The sequence below is a fragment of the Cherax quadricarinatus genome, chromosome 6, assembly GCF_038502225.1.
Source record: "Cherax quadricarinatus isolate ZL_2023a chromosome 6, ASM3850222v1, whole genome shotgun sequence".
In the NCBI taxonomy this organism is placed as follows: Eukaryota; Metazoa; Arthropoda; class Malacostraca; order Decapoda; family Parastacidae; genus Cherax; species Cherax quadricarinatus.
The window spans coordinates 19934538-19949730 of record NC_091297.1 but is presented as its reverse complement, the minus strand read 5'-3'; the positions used below and the strand labels follow the sequence as shown (position 1 = coordinate 19949730).

Below are 15193 nucleotides of genomic sequence, written 5' to 3'. Positions count from 1 at the left end.
TGAGACAGAAAAAAAGACACCAGCAATCCTACCATCATGTAAAACAATTACAGACTTCTGTTTTACACTCACTTGGTAGGATGGTAGTACCTCCTTGGGTGGTTGCTGTCTACCAACCTACTACCTAGAGTCCGGCTAAATCTCTTCAAAAATTCAATGCACATAAAAGGCCCAGAATTTGGAAAACTCTGCCAGAAATCTCCAGAACCACTGACTCAGCCAGCATTTTCAAAACTACTGTTAAAAAGCACCATCCCTAACATTTCCCATCATCACCTAAATATGTAAAAGTTACAAATGAATATCATCAATATCATGAACATGTGTAAAACATTATAAACAAATTATGCTTACCCTCACTACCTGTAACCCTCCCAAACCTGTAATTCTCTCCATTACACTTATTAACCCTTAAACTGCCCAAATGTAGATCTACATTTTTTCAACATTTGAAAGTATGTAAAAAAATGTAGATCTTTTTGTTTTTTTACATTTGAAAACGTGCAAAAAACTTTGATCTACGTTTCTTTTGTTATATTTGAAAATATGTAAAAAAAAAAACGTAGATCTATTTTTGGAGCACTACGCATGTGAACATAGGTCTGTTTGGACAGTTTAAGGGTTAAAGCCATATAGAATGAACTAATACAATATTCAATTATCTTGTATTCAATGTAAACTCCTAAATTTACAACTTCTTATTTTTGCCCTTTAAATCTTAAGTTAGTTTTAAGTTTGCCTGAAATGCTCTACATATACAGGGGCTTTTGGCATATACACCTAATGTCATTCATTCTCTTTTGTACAACCACTGTATCATGCTGAAATAAAATACACCTACCATCCGACTTACGACCTGCTCGACTTACAACCACTTGACTTACGACCGTGTTTTTTATGCCAAATTTCCGGGAAATAAACAACTATTTGTGTTGTACACAGTATTTAACCTAAATCTTACAGTATAAAATACAGTACTAACAACATAAAAAGTAAAGTAAAACATGAAATACCAAAATAAAACAATAAAATAAAGTCATTACAAAAATGTTTTGTTGATATTCAGTAGTAAGTTCGACTTACGACCATTTCGACTTACGACCGGTTTCTCGGAACCGAACTCAATCGTAAGTTGGATGGTAAGTGTATATTCTTCTTCTTACAACGCACTGGCCGTATCCTACCGAGGCGGGGGTGGCCCAAAAGGAAAAACCAAAGTTTCTCCTTTTAAATTTAGTAATTGCTATGGGGATATAGGACCCAACATGTATTTATGTATCTAAGTAGCAGTTACTCACTTTGGAATACCTAATTATATTGAACTGCTGGGGGCACAACTGCTTTAATTCTGTCATAAGGGCAGATCACTCTTAAAGGGAAAAAGTCCAGTTGAGCCAACCCTGTTTTTTTTTTTTAATATAATAGGTTGTACTATAAACACACAATTAAAATAAGTAGCTTATAATTTTGTATGTCTTTTTAAAAGTCAAATAAGGTGTAGTAATGGACAAACAAAATTTGTGTAGTAGCTAAAGAATTGGGCATGTTGACAATCATTTGTTTGTTATTGTTGGATAGATGGGAGGAGGCTACCTGGCTCTCTCTCTCTTCTTGTTATGGTACCAACCTGGTAGGATCTCCTTTTTTGGCTTCTGGGCAAGATGCGAGTACCCCAGAGGTAAGATTTGTACTTGAATATGATGTAACCATTACACCTAAGATGACTACAGTTTGTCATAATACTGGGTTAAGGTTATCAAAAGGAAAGGAGTGCTAATTGTGTCAGATGGACCATATGACTGTACTGGCAGAGCAGTTAAGGATGTGTACCCTTTGTATGAAAATGCTTAACTTGTATATTCTGTATATACCTGTCTAGAATATATCCCTATTTTTGTAATAGTAATTTAAATAACCTGTTGAGAGGGTTGGTGAAAAGATTAAAGACTGAGGATGACCAATCATGAGTGTAAGCATTACCCTAGATTTTATAAGGCCGTATTTAACCCTTTGACTGTTTACGCCGTATAAATACGTCTTACGCGCCACTGTTTCTGACGTATACTCATAAATTCTAGCGGCTTCAAATCAAGCAGGAGAAACCTGGTAGGCCCACATGTGAGAGAATGGGTCTGTGTGGTCAGTGTGCACCACATAAAAAAAAATCCTGCAGCACACAGTGCGTAATGAGAAAAAAAACTGACCGTTTTTTGGATTAAAATGCCGATTTTGAGGTGTATTTTCCTGTAGTATTTATCGTTGTATTCGCATTTTCATGGTCTTAGGTGATAAAATGGGAAACATATTACAGAAATAGAGATGATTTTCATTACTTTCATGATGAAAACGACCTTGAAACTGAGATCAAAGTAGCGGAAATGTTCGATTTTTACCAATGTTCAGAAGTAACCAAATCACACCACACGTCCAATACACGTCAACTGGGGAGCCTAATATTCTTTCACTAGTGCACTGATATTATTTATACTATTTTTAAAATAATGCAGGACTAGTCTGCATACCAGTAAATTTTGTATTGTTTTGTATGAATAAAAAATCATAATAGAAAGCAGTAGTAATATAAGAGGGGCCTAGAGATGTGACTAATGAACAGAGGATATGTTATTTTAGTACCAAGAATGTCTACCTTGTTTATTCTGAACCCGATTTTGAAATTGGCATCTTTTTTGATTTGGGTAGTTCAAATTGGTAAATGGGCAGTTTCTTGTACTCAACTGATAGATAAAATGTAGTTCTAAAGAAATAGCTATGAGTTTGGTCAACTGGAACAATGGAATTGGCTAAAAACAGGGCTCAAAGTCGGTTAAATCGTCGATACATATATGTCGCCGAGACCGCTAGCTTCGCGGGAGCATAATTCCTTGAGTTTTCGAGCAAATTTCGAACTTTTGGTGTCATTATCATCGGGAAAAGATTCTCTATCATTTCATAAGAAATAATTTTTTTTTTTTTTTCAAAAATTTTGCGACATAGAATGACAGTTGACTGCGACAGTCAAAGGGTTAAGCTACCCCACACTAAAACACGTAGTGAGAATCGTACCATCGAAGTAAAAAGGAAAAACAACATAACAGTAAAATATACAGGAGAAGGGGTCACTAGCCCCTTGCTCCTGGCATTTTCTTTGCCTCTTACGACACACGTGGCTTACAAAGGAAGAATTCTGTTCCACTTCCCAATGGAGAATTTTTTTTTTCAACAAGTCGGCCGTCTCCCACCAAGGCAGGGTGACCCAAAAAGGAAAATACTTTCACCATCATCATTCAACACTTTCACCTCACTCATACATAATCAGTGTCTTTGCAGAGGTGCCCAGATACAACAGTTTAGAAGCATATATATACAGTGGACCCCCGCATACCGGACGCATCGCATACCGTACAATCCGCATACCGGACGCTTTGATTGCAAAAATTTTGCCTCGCATACCGCCCAAAAACCCGCTCACCGCCCTTCGTCCGAGACGCGTCCAATGTGCGGCCTGAGCCACGCTCACATGTTCCGCCGGTGGCATTGTTTACCAGCCAGCCTCCGCGGTAACATCCAAGCATACAATCGGAACATTTCGTATTATTACAGTGTTTTTGGTGATTTTTTTCTGGAAAATAAGTGACCATGGGCCCCAAGAAAGCTTCTAGTGCCAACCCTACAGCAATAAGGGTGAGAATTACTATGGAGATGAAGAAAAAGATCATTGATAAGTATGAAAGTGGAGTGCGTGTCTCCGAGCTGGCCAGGTTGTATAATAAACCCCAATCAACCATCGCTACTATTGGTGGTACAGCTGCTGCTGCTGCTGTACCACCGTCAGCTGCTGCTGCTGCACTGTCAGCTGCTGCTGCTGTACCACCGTCAGCTGCTGATGCTGCTGTAGTACCGTCTGCTGCTGCTGTAGCATCGTCTGCTGCTGCTGTAGCATCGTCTGCTGCTGCTGTAGCATCGTCTGCTGCTGCTGTAGCATCGTCTGCTGCTGCTGTAGCATCGTCTGCTGCTGCTGTAGCATCGTCTGCTGCTGCTGTAGCATCGTCTGCTGCTGCTGTAGCATCGTCTGCTGCTGCTGTAGCATCGTCTGTTGCTGCTGTAGCATCGTCTGTTGCTGCTGTACCACCATCAGCTGCTGCTGCTGCTGTATCATCATCTGCTGCTGCTGCTGCTGCTGCTGCTGTAGCATCGTCTGCTGCTGCTGTAACATCGTCAGTTGCTGCTGTAGCATCGTCTGTTGCTGCTGTAGCATCGTCTGTTGCTGCTGTAGCATCGTCTGTTGCTGCTGTACCACCGTCAGCTGCTGCTGCTGCTGTAGCATCGTCTGCTGCTGCTGTAACATCGTCTGTTGCTGCTGTAGCATCGTCTGCTGCTGCTGTAGCATCGTCTGTTGCTGCTGTAGCATCGTCTGTTGCTGCTGTACCACCGTCAGCTGCTGCTGCTGCTGCTGTACCACCGTTGTTGGTGTGGCTTATTGAGAATACCAAGAAACAATTAACCCCAGAGGATTTGCCACCCAGGATAACCCAAAAAAGTCAGTGTCATCGAAGACTGTAACTTATTTCCGTTGGGGTCCTTAATCTTGTCTCCCAGGATGCAACCCACACCAGTCGACTAACACCCAGGTGAACAGGGAAAATGCCTGGAACTAGTGCTCATATTGGTGAATTTAGAGCCAGCAAAGGTTGGTTTGAGAGATTTAAGAATCGTAGTGGCATACACAGTGTGATAAGGCCTGTTCTGGAAGAAAATGCCAAACAGGACCTACAGTACTCAGGAGGAAAAGGCACTCCCAGGACACAGTGTCTCATCAGTCATTGCTGCATCTTCAATAAAGGTAAGTGTCATTTATTCTTCATTTAGTAGAGTAGTACATGCACAATATATATTGTGCATGTACTACTCTACTATTGTGCATGTATCCTTCTCTTTGTGTGTAGGAAAATGTATATTTCATGTGGTAAAAATTTTTTTTTCATACTTTTGGGTGTCTTGCACGGATTAATTTGATTTCCATTATTTCTTATGGGGAAAATTCATTCGCATACCGAACATTTCGCATAACAACCAGCCCTCTTGCACGGATTAAGGTCGCTATGTGGGGGTCCACTGTAAAGATATATAACATATCCCCTAGGTAGTAGGTTGGTAGACAGCAACTGCCCAGGGAGGTACTACTGTCCTGCCAAGTGAGTGTAAAACGAAAGCCTGTAATTGTTTTACATGATGGTAGGATTGCTGGTGTCTTTTTTCTGTCTCATAAACATGCTACTTCTACTTACACTTAGGTCACACTACACATACATGTACAAGCATATATATACACACACCCCTTTGGGTTTTCTTCTATTTTCTTTCTAGTTCTTTTTCTTGTTTATTTCTTATCTCCACGGGGAAGTGGAACAGAATTCTTCCTCCGTAAGCCATGTGTGTTGTAAGAGGCAACTAAAATGCCGGGAGCAAGGGGCTAGTAACCTCTTCTCCTGAATATATTACTAAATGCAAACGGAGAAACTTTCATTTTTCCTTTTGGGCCACCCTGCCTCGGTGGGATACGGCCTGTGTGTTGAAAGAAAGAATATAACATATCCCCTAGGTAGTAGGCTGGTAGACAGCAACTGCCAAGGGAGGTACTACCGTCCTGCCAAGTGAGTAAAACGAAAGCCTGTAATTGTTTTACATGATGGTAGGATTGCTGGTGTCTTTTGTCTGTCTCATAAACATGCAAGATTTCAGGTATGTCTGGCTACTTCTACTTACACTTAGGTCACACTACACATACATGTACAAGCATATATATACACACACCCCTCTGGGTTTTCTTCTATTTTCTTTCTAGTTCTTGTTTATTTCCTCTTATCTCCATGGGGAAGTGGAACAGAATTCTTCCTCCGTAAGCCATGTGTGTTGTAAGAGGCAACTAAAATGCCGGGAGCAAGGGGCTAGTAACCCCTTCTCCTGTATATATTACTAAATGTAAAAGGAGAAACTTTCGTTTTTCCTTTTGGGCCACCCCGCCTCGGTGGGATACGGCCAGTGTGTTGAAAGAAAGAATATAACATATCCCTCCAAACTGCCAATATATTATATTATTATCATTATTGTGGTGAGCCAGATCCAGCACAATGCAAGATGGAGATTTACACTAGACTAAACACTGAAGATAAGCTGACACAAACTTTGCTCTTTTCCTTTATCTTACCTGGAGAGAGTTCCGGGGGTCAACGCCCCCGCGGCCCGGTCTGTGACCAGGCCTCCTGGCCTGGTCACAGAAATAGTTAATAAAAAAAAAATGTACTAGGATTAACAGGAACAAAGCAAACTAGAGTTTACATTATACAACCTAGCAGTTTTTGGGCTAAGTGTTCATTTTATACTTTACGAATAACATATTTCGTTATGTCTCCACAAGGAAGTGGAACAGAATTTTTCCTCTGTAAACCATGTGTGTCATAACAGGTGACTAAAATGCCAGGAGCAAGGGGCTAGTAACCCCTTCTCCTGTATACATTACTTAATTAAAAAAAGGGAAACTTTCTTTTTGGGTCACCTTGCCTTGGTGGGATATGGCCAGTTTGATGAAAAAAAAAAAAAATTTAGTTTTGTCCAAATACAATATCAAAAACACAAAGGGCCACATTACCAGATGAGATAGTGTGTGGCCTGTCTGAAAGATGAGGTGCAGCCTTATGGTGCAGTGCTGGGTCAGTAAGGTTGGGCCAAGTTGCATTAGATACTGCAGGTGATGGTGTGCTACCCTCAGACCCACACGACTGCTCAGACAATCCTGAGGCCTGAAATCAAAATGTCTTATTACAAAATATGCTTCACAGCTAAAAAAAATAAAAATATTTTAAATATGAATAAATGAGTGTGCACATGTGTGTACATACACTTGTGGCATGTGCATGTGTGTGGGGCATATGTACATGGCATGTGTGCAACAAAGAGAAAGAAAGAAAGAGAAAACAGAGAAGAGAGGAGAGAGAAAGAAAAAACAGAGAGATAGCAAGAATGAATAGTACAATATGTATGAAGCTAACATGGTATATCTTTTACAACACATTAACTCTATTCCTATGAGTTACACACAATGAATTTCAAGAAAAATTAATTTAAAAAACTGCTGATTTCAATCCTGACATTTCTGACTCAATCACAATTTACACATCTCATAGTAATCCATCTTTTTAAAGTTTCATTAGATTTCTTGACCTACTAAACCTCCAGTAGTCTTCTAAAATGTATGCAGGATAAAGATATAAAGATTAGAAACACAAATGAAAGACATCAAGACATGGTGCACACACTAAACAACAGTTATAATTATCAATAACAACAACATATTTAAGATAGAATTTATGATACTGCTGCAGCCTCACTGTTATCAGTGCTATCAAGTAATCATTTAGAATCAATTCTGTATTACTCAGACTATGAGAATGTTGGTCCAAAGGCAAAACAAGGCAGCTTTCTGACTGACTGTATAAGAAATGTTCTCACTGCCTTGCAAACTTTGCACTAACTATGCCTCACTCTCAGCCTAAGCTACACATATAATGACAACCTGAAGTGAATCTTGCTACACAATGCATAGTACTTAAACAATAATAGTGTACAATGTTAATATACTGCACAGTATGCACTCAAACTTCCAAATTTGTAAATTTCCTAATTCACAAGATTCAATTACCCAAAATTTTGACTGATGGGCTTCCTGTGAACAGCCTTTTTTACTGCACCCATTTTGTATTTTTTGATTGGGCTTGGCTGACAACCTTAAATTGAAAACTAACCATAGGATTTTGTTCAAAATGAGCTCAATGAGTACTGTATCTTGCTATCATCTTTATATGCAGTCTTTCTCATAAATGTTAGTATTACCTAGGTTAGTGATATTTAAAGAGATATGGCATGTGAAACACAAATTGAACTCAGTTAGAAAATAAAGTTATAGACAGGATTTAGTGGTTTTCATGAATTCTGAAGTGGTGACACCTTCTAGGACACCAACTCTCACAAATTTATGAGTTTAACTATATGTCATGGTATTAAAACTAAGATATAAATTTCTCTCAGTCATAAGAATGTTAACATACCTAAGGAACCAACTTGGTGAGGGTTTAATAAGTTAATCAAGTTAGTGCACATTAAATATGGGTGATAAAGCTTCACTATCACTGGAGACGGACACACTAGAAATGTAGTCAATCATGTTACCGTTTGTGTGTGGAGTAGAGCAGCAGAGTTGTGAGGGTGTGAAGGATGGCACAGCGTGTCCTGAGAGGTGAAGCCAGAATCCTGCGATGACACACTCACCAGCCTTGTTCCCTAAAGACAATAACATAACACACTACTACAACCAAACAAAACTCAGAACAATAAAAGAGTATGTTGTTGATCCAGTAGACACTAAGAGCATATGGCCTCACATGAAAATAACACAGGCAAAATTAACACTTAACAAGAAAAGGGTCTGTCTAGTTGTCAAGATGGTAACTGACAAATAATAAAATTTTAAGTTTAAGGTTTCTAAATAAAAACAAATGAGATTGAAGATAATTAGCTAGACATCAAGAAAAAACCAATACAGTACAAGGCATCTTTAAAAAATACACAAAATTTTTAAATTCCAGCTGCATCACATAACTGATAGTTAAAGAAAGCTTTAGAGAGAAAGTTACTTTATGATATCTACCAAGAATCTAAATCAAATACTTATTTAGACAAGGTTGTTCTATAAAGTTTCAACATTAGAAAAACTGAGCATTAATGTTGATATAGAAGATGGTAAGAATATTACATGAGGACACAGTAAAGCAGTATTAAGTGTGAGCAAGTGAGGCCTCTACTAGTGCAGCAACCAGACACACACTACACAACAAAGAAAAATAAGTCAAATATTTTAATAAAAACTTACCATATTCAATTTTAGCAAGTCAACTGGATATACTGCTCATTATGACTGAGAAGTATTTTAATTTATATACAATATACTGCACTGTATGTCTATTTTTCATATAATACTTACCTATTACTGCAAGACAAGTATATATGGCAGGCATCATAAATATGCAGGCACAAATAGTTCACAAAAAACAAGACTGCTCACTATAACCTAGTGTTTTAAATACATAATTCTGAAATAAGTACAGTAGAACCCCCGTACCTGTGGTCTACCATGGCCTGAAAATAACCCTTAATTTTGCATAATTAATAATGGCTCTAAAGCACAAAACCAGTGATGTTTGTAGTTATTCAAAGTACAGTGGACCCCCGCATAACGATCACCTCCGAATGCGACCAATTATGTAAGTGTATTTATGTAAGTGCGTTTGTACTCGTATGTTTGGGGGTCTGAAATGGACTAATCTACTTCACAATATATTCCTTATGGGAACAAATTCGGTCAGTACTGGCACCTGAACATACTTCTGGAGTGAAAAAATATCGTTAACCGGGGGTCCACTGTATAAGAGAAGCCGTGAAGTGCTTCCCATCAGTGAAAAAATGCTAATCCTCGGCTTAATACAACAAGAAAAAAATCGTATGCCAAGGTTGCTAAGATGTACAGCAAGAATGAATCTTCCATTCATGAAGTATAATAATGAACAATGTATTCAATTATTATTTAATGTTAGTTATGTCTTACTGTGCATAATTTATCAATTATACTAGTACCATAAGTATGTATATACAGTAGCGCCCCACTTTACGGCATTTCGCTTTATGGTGTTCCACTAATATGAACATTTCAAATTACTGCCAAAACTCGCTATACAGCTCCCCCCACCTGACTTTCTAATATAGTCACCGTGCCCCACCTGGTATGTTTACATTCTCTGTGAGCTCCATGAGCATCACATCTCTACATTATGTCTGGAAACTTTCCAAAATTTCAAGTGTTTTAATTATTTCATGTTTTATATATAATACGTACTCTGATAATTATACTTGTGTGAACCTGTACCTAAATAAACTTACACACTGTGCTGGCATGCATGTAAACATTCAAATCACTAAGAGTGTCTTATTAGTCTACAGGATGCTATATTAACCCTTTCAGGGTCAACAGGCCCTCTCCTAACTTGTTCTCAGGGTCGGAAATGTTTCGAAAAAAACAATTTTTTTCTTCTTGTAAAATGATAGAGAATCTTTACCCAATCATAATGACGCTAAAATTATGAAATTTGATGGAAAACTTGCAGAATTATGCTCTCGCGAAGTTAGCGGTCTCGACGATGTTTACGCATCGGCGGTTTCGCCCACTTTGAGCCCTATTTTCGGCCAATTCCAATGTACCAGTCGACAAAGATCATAACTATTTCACTATAACTCCATTTTTTTCTATCAAATGAGTACAAGAAACCACCCATTTACCGATTTCAACTATCCAATAATATGATCAGAAATTGGCAATTTTGCAAATTTCACACAAATTTCAAAAGATGCCAATTTCCAAATAGGGTCCAGAATAAACAAGACAGACATTCCTGGCACTAAAATAACATTCTGTCTGTTCATTAGTCACGTCCCCAGGCCCCTCTTACATTTATTTTGCTTTTCACTTTGAATTTTTCTCACAAAAAAAAAAAAAATAGAAGATTTACTGTTATGCAGACTACTGCATTAGTGTAGAAATGGTATAAATAATATCAGTGCACTTGTGAAAGAATATTAGACTCACCAGTTGACGTGTATTGGACGCGTGGCACGATTTGTTTACTTTTGAACTTCGGCAAAAATTTAACATTTCTGCTACTTTGAGCTCAATTTCAAAGTACTTTTCATTTATTTATTTATTTATTTAGTAATTTGAGCATACATACAGAGGTACAAAATTCATCTCAATTTCTGTAATATATCTTCCATTCTATAAAATGAGACCAGGAAAACTAGAATACAACAATAAAAAGCATACAAAAATACACTGCAAGGTTGCTGTTTTAACCCTTTGAGGGTCGACAGGCCCTCTCCGAAACTCGTTCTCAGGGTCGGCCAAATTTAAACAAAAAAAAAAATTATTTTCTCTTATGAAAAGATAGAGAATCTTTTCCCGATCATAACGACACCAAAAGTTTGAAATTTGATAGAAAACTTACGGAATTATGCTCTCGCAAAGTTAGCGGTCTCGGCGATGTTTACGGATCGGCGATTTTGCCCACTTTGAGCCCCATTTTCGGCCAATTTCACTGTACTAGTCGACAAAAAACATGAATATTTCGCTAGAACTCCATTTTTTCTATCGAATGGGTGCAAGAAACCACCCATTTATAAATTCAACTATCCAGTACAGTGGTCAGAATTTAGCAATTTTGCCAATTTCACACAAATTTCAAAAGATGCCAATTTCGGAATAGGGTCCAGAATAAACAAGAAAGACATTCCTGGCACTAAAATGACATTTCCTCTAGTCATTAGTCACGTCTCAAGGCCCCTCTTATATTCTTTTGCTTTCCACTTTGAATTTTTATTCTCACAAAAAATATAAGATTTACTGTTATGCAGACTACTGCATTAGTGTAAAAAATGGTATAAATATTATTGGTGCACTTGTGAAAGAATATTAGACTCACCAGTTGACGTGTATTGCACGCTTGGCACGATTTGTTTACTTTTGAAGTTTGGTAAAAATCGAACATTTCTGCTACTTTGAGCTCAATTTCAAGGCACCTTTCATTGTAAAACCAGTCAAAATCATCTCAATTTCAGTAATATGTCTTCCATTCTATAAAATGAGACCAAGAAAACTAGAATACAACAATAAATACTATAAGAAAATACACTGCAAAGTCGCTGATTTATTAAAAAAAAATGGAAAAAGTTTTTTTTTTTCTCATTATGCACCGTGTGCTGCAGGATTTTTTTTAGACTGTGCACACTGACCACATAGACCCATTCTTTCATATGAAGGCCTACCAGCTTTCTCCCACTAGATTTGAGGTCGCTAGAATTTATGAGTACTAGTACGTCAAAAACCCCTACGCGTAAGACGTACTAGTACGACGAAAACCCTCAAAGGGTTAAAGCAAAAACACGGTTGGAGTCTTTTCTTTTCTCATTATGCACTGTGTGCTGCATGATTTTTTTTTATACTGTGCACACTGACCACATAGACCCATTCTTTCATATGTAGGCCTACCAGCTTTCTCTCACTAGATCTGAAAGCGCTAGAATTTATGCATACTAGTACGGCACCAACACTGGTGTGCAAGCCATACTAGTACAGCACCAACCCTGAAAGGGTTAATGATGTTAATAATAATACACAACAATAATCACTCTGAAGCGCATTAAATGTATATTACGTTAATATAACCATTTTCATTAATCCATCTATGATATTTTCTTCCAAAATTATATAATAAACATGCTACATAACATATAAACATGATAAATACACCCCACAGTAGAATAAACTAACATAAATGTGAGATGTTAGGTGTAGATGAACATGCACCATCCAAAACCAGACGCATTCGTCTGTTTACATCCTCTGCATCTCTATCTCTATCAATCTCTATCTATCTCTCTCCTCTCTCTCTCCTCTTTTTTTTTTTTTTTTTTACACAGGGTTTGACAAGGTTAAGGATCCCTAGCCTTATTGACAGCTATTTACAGGTTAAGGATTCCTAACTTTATTGGCAAGCTAAGAGCTGTTACCTACATCAGCTCATTTGACAGCATTTTTATTGTTATGAGACATACAAGTAGGGAACAGGATGAAGTTGGAGCCATCTGTGGGCCAGCATTTTCATTTGATCAACTGACTTTATCTCGTTGACATCATTATGCTGTACGAATGTGTTCCATACTCGAGTCATCCTGGGTATGTATGATCTCAGATGGAGTGATGTTCTGGAGAAGGGTACAGCCAGAGTGAAGTTGCTGTTTTCTGCCCGTCTTGTGGCATAAAAGCTTGTTTCACGCTGTCCTCGAAGTGGATCCAAGTGTGGTATTTTGACAATATTGGCCTTGTACATAACAGTAAGGCCACCCACATCCCTCCTATGTTGAAAGCTCTGCTGAAATGACAGATCTATCCAGGATGGGTCCAGGCGAGAGACGAGACATCTTGCTCTGTTCTCTACTCTGTCAAGCAGTCGCAGATGAAAGGGGGGGGCAGGCAAACCAAGAAAGTGGAGCATACTCAAGGTGTGAGCGTACTTGTGCCTCGTACAGGATCTTGCAACCCCTACTGTCAAGCAGATGCGAGATACGGCAAAGTGCTGTAAGCTTCCTGGCTGCCTTGTTTGCAAGATTTACAACATGGTTCTTCATGGTTAGTTTAGAGTCAAATTTCACCCCAAGGATATCAACTTCTTCTCCAGGTGCCAACATCCTCCCATTCATCCTTACTACTGCCCCAGCATTACCATCATGGTGCCTAGAGACGATCATCATTTGCATTTTCTCAGGTGCAAATGTTACTTGCCATCTATTTCCCCAAGCTGATATAGCTCTCAGCTGGTGATTGATGTAGCTTAGAGCAGCTGGCATTTCTTCTCTTGGATAAGTGAATGTCAGTGTACAGTCGTCTGCATATGCATGTGATTCTGGGATGAGATGAAGAAGGTCGTTGAAGTAGACATTCCATAACAATGGACCCAGCACGCTTCCTTGTGGAACACTTGCCCCAATAGGATGCCTTGCTGATTCCGTTCCATTGAGGACTACACTTAGAGATCTACCATGAAGGTAATCACTGAGGAGACATAGTGTAGAGCCTGCAATTCCCAGTGCTTGAAGTTTTGCTAAGAGGCCCTGGTGCCACACCCGGTCGAAAGCGCCAGCAATGTCCAGTGCTACCACACAGCTGACTTTGGATTCATCCAGTGACTGGTGCCACTTAGTGGAGAGGTTTAACAACAGATCAGCAGCAGAGTAACCTTTCCTGAAGCCATATTGACAATCACAAAGTAGTGAGTGGTAGTCAAAAAACTCTGTCATTTGTCTTGAGATTATTGTCTCAAGGATCTCACCAGTGACTGACAGGAGTGACACTGGTCTGTAGTTGTTGATTTCTGCTCTGCTCTTCTTCTTGTGAACAGGGACTACATTTGCCTCTTTCCATAGAGAGGGCCATTTACACTGTGCTGAAAGATGTGAGTTAGAGGTGCTGCTAGCTGGTCTGCACATCTCAACAATCTTGGGCTCAACTTGTCTGGGCCCACAGCCTTTTCTTGGTCAAGCGATTTAAGAAGGAAATGCACCTCCTCCTGCCTTATTGTCACCACTGACAGTTTTGACACAGTTCTTGCAGCTAGCCAAGGAGGGTCCCTTGCTGGATCAGGAACTTGCATTTTGGTAGCAAAGTGTTCAGCAAAGAGGTCCGCCTTCTCTTGACTACTAGTAGAGGTGGTCCCATCCTGTCGATTTAGAGGTGGAATAAGTTCATCAGGCAGATAACCTTGTCTGTCCTTGACCAGGGACCACCAGGTTTTGGAGCCTACCCTACCTGATGCTAACTTTCTTTTAGTGTCCACCTCCCATTTAGCAATGGCCCACTTTTGAACATCACCCATATGCCTACAGGCTTACATGTGCAAGTTCCTGTTATAGGTGGTAGGATGTCTCTTATACCTTCGCCATGCTTTGTACTTAGCAGTAGCAGCCTCTCTACAACGAAAGCCAAACCAAGGCTGATCTGTAGGCTTCGTCACATATTGCCGGTGAGGAATGTGTTCTTGTTGTAGATTAAGGATGTGTCCAGTGAAGGCTTTCACTTGGTTGTCAACATCCCCTTGGAGAAGAGCATTCCAGTCGGTGGTGGCGAGCTCAGAGAAAAGGGCTGGCCAATTACCTCTTTCCCATAGCCAGGTTGTGCGTGTGGACTCCTCACCTCGTTCTGTTGGGATCTTAAGTGTGGTAAAAACAGCCTTGTGGTCAGACGATCCAACGTAGCCGAGGGGTTGACGAGTGACTATGCCTTCTGCCAGATCACTCACTACTGGGTCAAGGGAGGAGCCAGAGATATGAGTAGGGAAATCAACAAAGTTTCTCATGTCAAACACTGCAAGAAGGTCATCAAAGTCCCTCTGTATAAGGTGCTGGTTGAGGTCACCAACAATTATAATATGTTGACAATTGTGTTGTAGCAGAAGGGAGTCAATATTTTCCATTAGGAAGTTGATAGGGTCTGCATGTTGCCACTGAGGTCTGTACATTGCACATGCTAGTACAGAGGTAC

At 39.3% G+C, this 15193-nt stretch overlaps 1 protein-coding gene across 3 annotated transcripts in view; it reads right to left on the bottom strand.

The window, feature by feature from the left end:
- Positions 1–15193, bottom strand: part of mim (missing-in-metastasis) — an 867287-nt gene that overhangs the window by 121484 nt on the left and 730610 nt on the right. For 2 of the 3 annotated variants that reach the window (XM_053781651.2, XM_053781657.2), the window contains exons 10-11: positions 8224–8334; positions 6647–6797 (exon numbers count right to left, since the gene is read on the bottom strand). In XM_053781651.2, coding sequence (XP_053637626.1) covers positions 6647–6797; positions 8224–8334 — 262 coding nt within the window. The remainder of the gene's footprint in view (positions 1–6646; positions 6798–8223; positions 8335–15193) is intronic. The other variant, XM_053781665.2, reaches the window with a different exon arrangement.